Source organism: Bremia lactucae, linkage group LG9 (assembly GCF_004359215.1).
Source record: "Bremia lactucae strain SF5 linkage group LG9, whole genome shotgun sequence".
NCBI classification, from domain to species: domain Eukaryota; phylum Oomycota; class Peronosporomycetes; order Peronosporales; family Peronosporaceae; genus Bremia; species Bremia lactucae.
Genome location: NC_090618.1, coordinates 1,348,455 through 1,356,396, shown reverse-complemented (window position 1 = coordinate 1,356,396; position 7,942 = coordinate 1,348,455). Strand labels below are relative to the sequence as shown.

Genomic DNA, 7,942 nt, shown 5'->3' with positions numbered 1-7,942 from the left:
GGTAACATTTTCGTGCAAGAAGAATTCAGCTCGTTCCGCCTCGCGAGCTGCCATCCGCAGGGTTAATAGCTCTCGTCTGCATATGTGGAGTCTTGCTGACTACTGTGACTCGTCTTGGATCTTCTCCGAGGTTATTTTCTCGTTTTATTCGTATTCATCTGCCAGCGTCAAGAGCTTGTTCTTGTCACTTACGCGATCGGCGGTTTCGCTGGTGCAGAAGCGAAGAAATTTAGTTTTGTTTTTTTGTATTTCTTTTTGCTCCAGGTTTTCAAAAAAAAATAATATTGGTTGCGCCGAGCTGTCCGTTTTTGGATTTGTTCGCATTTGGTTGCTCTGAGTTAAGCTTTTCTTCCTTCACTTCGACTTCTTGTTCGTTCCAAGTTTGGCTTGTTAAGATCAGCTGATTGGCTGTCGGAGTTGGCGTCCGTCGCCGGTGCTTTTGGTTCTCGGGTTTCGGTTGATAGAGCTTTTATCACGTCTTTTACCGTCATGAAGGTTGCTGATAAATATATTAATTTAAATGTAAAAATGATATTCTGCCTTGTGGCCGTGTGCCTCAAGTTGATTTAGACAGTTTTTCGTCGCCATTTCCTCTTCCTTGACATTGCAGACACGTGCGTAGTGATCCGCTCCTCCGCATGCCAGACACGGAGCTTGTCTTTGACGTGAGATATGGTGAACCAAGATGTTCTGTTGTCTCCAGCTGATTCGGTGAATGTCCACCAATTTCAGCGGTCAGGTTGTAGTTAGAAACCGCTGTTCCCATGTCAACGAGGCCTTTCACCCGGCTCCATACGCATCCATGTCGTAAATGTAGAAGTCCCAGTTCGTCACTTGCTTAATGTGAGACTTGCGGCACATTTAGCAGCTGAACTCTGTACTGGGTGTGAGCTGGCGCGCTCTTGCAGCTGTCTACACCCAGTTGTCTTTGCCAGACGCTTTTCGGAGCTTCTTGCTTTTCGTGTTCGTTCGGGTTCACCAGGCGTAGCCATTAGCTTCGGAATGACAGCGCAGTGCCTTTCCAAGCTGCAGCTGTCGCTCTGTCGAAAAAGTGGAAGTACTAGTGAAAGGTGCCCCGTTACATTGTGGCACTAATCTACAGCTGAAGAAGGCATGCGCGGATCGGATGCTTTTGTCAAACCATCGTCACTAGTCTATAGCTGAAACATAGTACGTACTTGCCAACCATAGCTGTAACATTATTTGTTATAGCCAATGCTTGTTGAAACATAACATGTATTGATGAAACTTTAATGTGTATTGGCCAGCCGGCATCTTGGATTGAAACCTCAAATTAAAATCTTTACGAAAGCTGTAAAAATAAAAATTTAATTTGCGAAATTAAAAAGCGCCCACCGTGGGGCTCAAACCCACGACCCCAAGATTTAGGGAATTGTTATTCAACCCACCTTTGGTTATATTCACCCCACCCTCCTTAAATATCCTAAAATCAATATTATTATATTCACCTCACCCTTTTTTTTCGATGGTCTAAGTACACGGAATTAACTATGATCTCTGGTATAGCCTTCGCCATGTTGTCAGCGCTTGTGGATCTGAGGGCTGACCTTGGTTTGGCCCAGGTTAGCCTGGTGACCCTTTCGGTTCGTGCTCAAGTAACTCGAGCATGTAGCATGGCACCCCTAATTGACGTAGACACTTGTGCATGCTCTCTTGTCGCTATCGCGCGTAGTTGGCGGATGCATGTAGCCCAAAAACAGGTCGTGGTGCTGGTGATGTCCTTGGTGCGTGCCTGATAGACCGCATCGTTCCGGTCAGCCCATAGCGTGGTTTGACATATCGTCGCCAGAATGTGCCAGATCCGCTTCCACATTCGTTCAGCAGCCTCCCGATCCTCCTTAAATCGCTCCGGGAGGAGGGCCTTCCTATTCGCGGGTAAGCTGACGACTTGTCTGCTGGCACACGCGCCTAGGTAGTTTTTGAGTACCTGGGGAGAAGCACGCTCACCCGTCCAGTGTCCTACCAGCTTTTTCCATCCCGCGACCGCGTAGGAAGAGTCCCAAAACAAGTGAGCCAATGTCTCCACTCCTCCCGGACAGCCTGGTAGCTTTCGGCAGGTATTGTTCTCGAGTCGCCCCGCATGTGGCAAATTAAGTTGCCTTGTGGCGACCCGATATCCGGTCCAGACTTGATAAGCTGTGACGGCCTGACAATGGTCCCAGACTTGCTTCGGCGTTTGATTGAGTGCTGCGCGTTGCCATTCATCTTGCCCTGACCAATTTTCAAGACGATCAAGGAAATTCCCCAAGGGGCGAGCAAACACTTTTTTGTGAAACCTGAAGGCTTGCCGTTTGAGCGCTGCTTGGGCGGACCGATTCGGTTTTGTATCCGGGACCGCCCATGGGTACCGGTGAAGATGGGAATGCGCCTCGAAGACGAGGCCGTGTTCCCGCAGTTCTTGGCTAAGCGCCCGCTTGTTGACAGAAGATCCATCGGCCAGCTCCGGGATGGGTCCCCTGCACCACCAGTGCATGCCATCTGTCCCTTGGTACAGCGTTATATTGTGCGTTAAAGCCCGCGCGATTCCCGTAGGTCGGCCTGCGATGCCGCCGTCGCTAGTTAGCGACCACTCATAGGTCGCTAGAACTGGCGGAGCGTGACGAAGTCGTGGTGCCTGAAACCGGCCGAGGCTTGATTCTACGTCTATGCCCGGTGATGAGAGCAGTATATATGTCGCATATTGCCGTAATTTCGCTGTTGAGTGAGGCCTGGATTGGGTAGCCGGTCGTGAAATCTTAAGAACATACTCTTTTGGCCCCGCACGTGCTAGACCGAATTGGTCCAGCGTACAGATCATGGTCCGAGTATATACGAATTTGGTCAACATATTGCCGCGTTGATCTCGGATCCAAGGATTGTCCAACCAACTGAACGTGGACCAGAAGCTCCGGATCTCCTCCGGCATATTATCGACGCCCATCGGTCGATCGGAAACCACGGTGGGATAGGATATGACGAACTCGTCGCCATCCCACCAGCTAACCGCCCCATTCAGCAAATCCGCGTAGTGTGCTGCAACCCACTCAGTCAGACGATGTTGCTGATCAGGTGTTGGTGACAACCTTCCCCCCATTTCTCGGCCTAATTCCACCCCAGTAATATAGCGACGTCGAGGAGCCGACGGTGCGGCGCCGCACATGGAGTAATCTGCCCGATGGTAGTCTGGGGTAATCCGCGAAAGGCCCAGAAGCGCCAGACTTCGAAGTACTTGTCCGCTCGTTGGGTTAGCCATAGAATGGCGTGATTGGTTCGTTGTGTTTTTATTGCTACCAACACATCTGCGAGCCCCATACCTCCCGCTTTTCTGGGCGTTACCAATAGCCCCGAGTTAACCTTATGGCGCCTTGCATCGTAGAAGTAGCGTGTCCCCACAACAAGATTGTACAGCTCCTTCTCAGCCCACAGTGGAATGTCGAAAATACTCGCTGTGAACAGGACGGCGGGAAGGACGATGGAGTTAAGAATGAGAACTCTGTTCTCCACACTCGTCGCGACCCGAGTTGCCATTAAGAGACGTCGTTGAATCTTCTGAATCCGCAGGGCGCAATTCTTGTTATCTAGTTCTCCGGTGCCGATCTCGTAGCCCAGGTACCTGGCGGTACCCCCAGGTGGCACGACTTCTATCCCCTCGTAGCGCTCGACATTAATTGCCCGATTAAGAAAAATGAGCTTGCTTTTGGACGGTTGTGCCTGCAAGCCCGCCAGTGCGCCAAACGTGTTGACGATTTTTAAAGCGTGTGGAATTTGCACTGCATTCGCTAGAAAAAGCGTGGAGTCGTCTACGAAAGCTGAAAAAAGGTGCGTGTGGCTTGACAACCCAGGCACGCTCAACCCATTTAGTGTTGTGTCCTGCAGTAAAGCCAGACTTAGCACCTCTACCACCAGCAGAAATAGGAGCGGTGCAAGCGGACACCCCTGCCGAATTCAAGACGTAACTGGCAGTGCCTTGGACTGGCTTCCGTTTCACCACAAAGCAGGCGGACGTGCCAGAGTGGATGCGTCGCATGAGGTCCACAAATTGCTCGTCAAACCCGAATAAGCGTAACGATTCGTACAGAAAATCGCAATCCGCTGTATCGTATGCCTTTCGAAAGTCCAAAAGCAAGATACATCTGCTCTGTTCGGCTGGCACATCACCGCCGTTCTGCTGTCGAAAGTTGAGCCATCATCATCATGACGGATTTCGACATTTGGCGCCCGTGGACAAACCTTGCTGCGAATCGCTAATTGTCCTGGGTAATGAATGTTGTAATCGGGTGGCCAATACCTTCGCAAATACTTTGCAGCTAGTTTGTAGCAAGGCAATTGGTCTATAGTCCATGGCGTCGTCAAGTCGCCATTTTTCATCAGAGGGATGATAAGGGATTCCAGGAAAGAAGCAGGCAACTCGGATCCCTCAAGTATTGGATTGCTGATGGTGACGAGAGCAGGAACCATAAGTGCCGCCGTATCCTTGTAGAAATCATTGTTCAATCCATCGGGGCTTGCCGATTTATGGCGATTGAGCCTGATGATAGCTGAGAGCACCTCGGCCTCCGTAAAGGGACGTAACAGCCGCTCATTACCGGCTGCCGTGAGTCTTTGCGTCGGCGGCACTGTCGCGAATACCCGCAGCTCCGTCGCTAAGAGAGACAACGGAGCGGTCCGATGATATCTGCTGAGCACATGCGCCCATTCGGACACAAAATAATGAGCTATCGACAATGATCTCGGAAATGCCGGGTCATAACGGGCCTGCAGGGAAGTGACGTGTTGATCCCTTTCCCAGTTTCAACTCTATTGTAGGACCAACATAGCCGCTCAGTCGACCTCTCCAAATTCTCTCCTAGCCGAGCAAGTTGGTCCCCCCCGCGTCTCTTCGATATTGGATGCGATCCTGTGCCGTCGAGTAATAAAAGGCCGTCGGTTGCGCTTTCGTAGCGCCGCCACGTAGCGTTTTCTCCACTGATTTTCCCGTTTCCGCACCACCTTAATGCATTTAACACTCCCAACAATATGGATATCCCATGACTGCGTAGTGGGGTCATGGCCCACCCCCATGTTTGTCATTTCCGTGATGACGGCCGTCACCACACGTTCCGGCCTGTTCGACCATATAGGATAGATTACGGACTGCCGCTGCTTTGGTCTCCGTCCTAATTGTCTTTCTCGGGGATGAAGCACCACTTGTTCGTGATCCGAGTAATTTGGTGGCGGAGCCGTTGAAACCCAGAGGACGTCTGGCGCCCAGTCTTGAGGAACATAGAATCGGTCGATTCTGCTTGCCGTCGTGGTGGTCCAATACGTAAAATAATGGCTTGTATCGAACCCATCATTGTCTGCATGATCTCGTAGAAGTCGAGCATCACTCAAGGCTGACCCCTCCAACAGTGAACTGAGTGCTGGACTCTCCGGACGGCTAGCGGTCCGTGGGCCCAACCTATCCAGCTGCGGACTTTGGACACAATTAAAATCCCCCAGCATAATAGTGCTCTCGGACGGCATGTTCCAGCCGTAGAGCCCCTGAAAGGATTCTTCGCGCTCCGCGCGTTTGTTGGGCGCGTAGACATTAAGTATAAAAATGTCAAGAACTCGTATCCCCACTGCTCGTGAAGTCCATTTATCCTCATTCCACACCTCTGCCTCAGACGCCGCTGTGGGGGGTAGCAGAATTTCCACCCCTTGAGCCTTCGATGATCCAACACTCCAAAAGGACATCGGCGTGCGTTGTTGGTCGAGCTGTTTCCCCCACATCCGTCGCCATTCCAGACGTAGAGCTGTGGCCTCTTCCTCGGTGACCACGTGTATTTCTTGTATGCACCATGCCAGCGGTCGTCGACACGCCGGTGTTTGGCGCCAGGCGGTCATCCACTGCTTCCGTGTCTCCTTCGAGAAACCACGTACATTTTGAGTAAGTAGCCTCCGATCCGTCCGTCGCTTTGGTGCGCGATGGCCCAATTTGGAATCCGATTCGAAGACATTGAGCACAGCGTGACGCCCATAGGCATCAGCACTCTGTAAGTCCGCCCTGTAGTAGCTTGACGTGAAAAAATCCCGTAAAGTGCCCTTAGTATTGCATTTGTTCTTCCCCCTCTGGACGTGCGAGCCCGGCGTAGAAAAATCGCTCGATCGCCGCCCAATCCGCTAGTTGTGTTGCTGTGTAGTAGGCCGCTTTATATCTGGTGTTGGTTAGGATAAGCTGCATATGTGCTCGTATTTTGTCCGGCACTCCTGGACTGGATGGCACTCCATCGACTAGCGCTGCAATTTCATGGTCGTAGATGAGTGCGCAAAGCAAGTGGTGACTTAACCGTGTACGACGGCGTGGATCACATAGTCTAAGCAGGTCGTCTCCAGCATAGTTATTAACTTCCAGGTTGTTCCATTATCTGAACTGTCCATTAGCGGCGCTGACACGGATTGCCCCCGATACCACGTATTGTCGAGCCAGCGGTCCAACCAGTCTTGCGTTTGACGATCTATTAATGTCGCCCGATAACGCCGCAATGATGCTTCAACACACGCCTGCCGACTTTCTGCCATCCAGAGAACAATGACTGACACGTCAAGAATTTGGAGAAGCTCTCCCGGTAGCATGAATCTCTTTAACAGCCACAATAAATAGTCTGGTGCGATTCGGGCGGCATGTTGCCACTCCGTCGTAGAGCTATCTGCGGTTGGAATTGGGATCTGCATGAGATTTGGCCAGTTCGGTTCCAACAGCTCCCACGCCGAGGCCCAGTCTCCTCGATCGATGCGGTCGTAGTCTGCGTCAGCAATGATCATCGGCCGAGGTGCTATCCCTACCCGGCCTTTTTATGGACTGTGGTAGTGGGCTAATACGGCACAATCGCCCCCGTCAATTGATCTTTTTCTGGTAATGTGCTTACCCCCCGTTTGTGATCCGATGGCGAAGCTTATCGCGGTTCTAGAGGAGGCGTGCGTGGGAGTTCCGGAAGCTCCATCCGGTGCTCGACTACCACTAGCTCCTGGCTATGTTCCGTGCATGTGTCGCAGTCTGCGGGTGTGTTGCAGTCCGAATCCAGGGGAGCCTTACAAAGTATGGTGGCTACCGCTATCAGTGCTGTTGTCTGCGTGGCGTCCGTCATCCCCGTCGGAGCGATTAGTGTGCGTCCAAAGTGCTCTGGTGTAAACTGTGTTGTAGACTCAACCAGGTCCATCTTCGCTTCAAATTCAAGGAGCCGACAGGTACGACCCGAGTGAAGAAACGCTGAATAATGGCAGTCGTGATAGTGTAGCATGAGCGGAGGGCGTTCCGGTGTCTCAATCTTGGCCGCGACCACCTCGTCGATAAGCGCCAAAGGTGAGAGCATATGTTCCTCCGCTGTCTCGGTCACGCGACTGTGTCTATGGACACTGGTTGGAACATACTTCAAGCACCTCCAGCCCTGTGACATGCTCTCGGCTCTCTGGATGACATATATGGTTTGTTGCAAAGAATTTGCAGCCATACCTGCCGAGTCACTTGTTCCCCATCTGTCCGAGGGTAATATATCCGTTCTAGCCGAGGAACTGGACGCGTAATCTTCCAGATATCACCGTACCTGAGAAGCAGACTCAGTGCGTGACATCGCTGGCCACCCACGACCTACATTCTTCAGAAGATGAACCCGATGGTCGCGAGCGAGTTGTCCTTCGAGAGCTAACAGTACCGTATACTTGATACCGCGTTTAATGCTGGCTGTTACTAGTTCCAGTGTCTGGTCTGGTGCTTCCAGATTAGCATCCGCTACCGCCTGTGCTATCGACATAGCAAGGCAGTTCCCTGTCGCCGGTGTGACAACAGACCTCACGCCGAGTTGGTTTTTCAAATCTGCCAGATTCGCCCGGATTGTCGTTGATCTGGCTCCCATGGGCAGGGCCGGTGCCAACTGATTTTGCGTGCGTGCAAGCTGCTTGCGTAGAGCTGTCCTTTCGTGAT

General features: G+C 51.7%; 1 protein-coding gene across 1 annotated transcript; it reads left to right on the top strand.

Annotated features, from left to right (window-relative positions):
• Nucleotides 1–6,907: 6,907 nt before the first annotated feature.
• Nucleotides 6,908–7,153, top strand: CCR75_000833 (uncharacterized protein; the record flags this gene model as incomplete). Its single annotated transcript, XM_067958939.1, has 1 exon — nt 6,908–7,153. One exon carries the CDS (start codon nt 6,908–6,910, stop codon nt 7,151–7,153), a length of 246 nt encoding a protein of 81 aa, XP_067819584.1.
• Between the last annotated feature and the right edge of the window lie 789 nt (nt 7,154–7,942).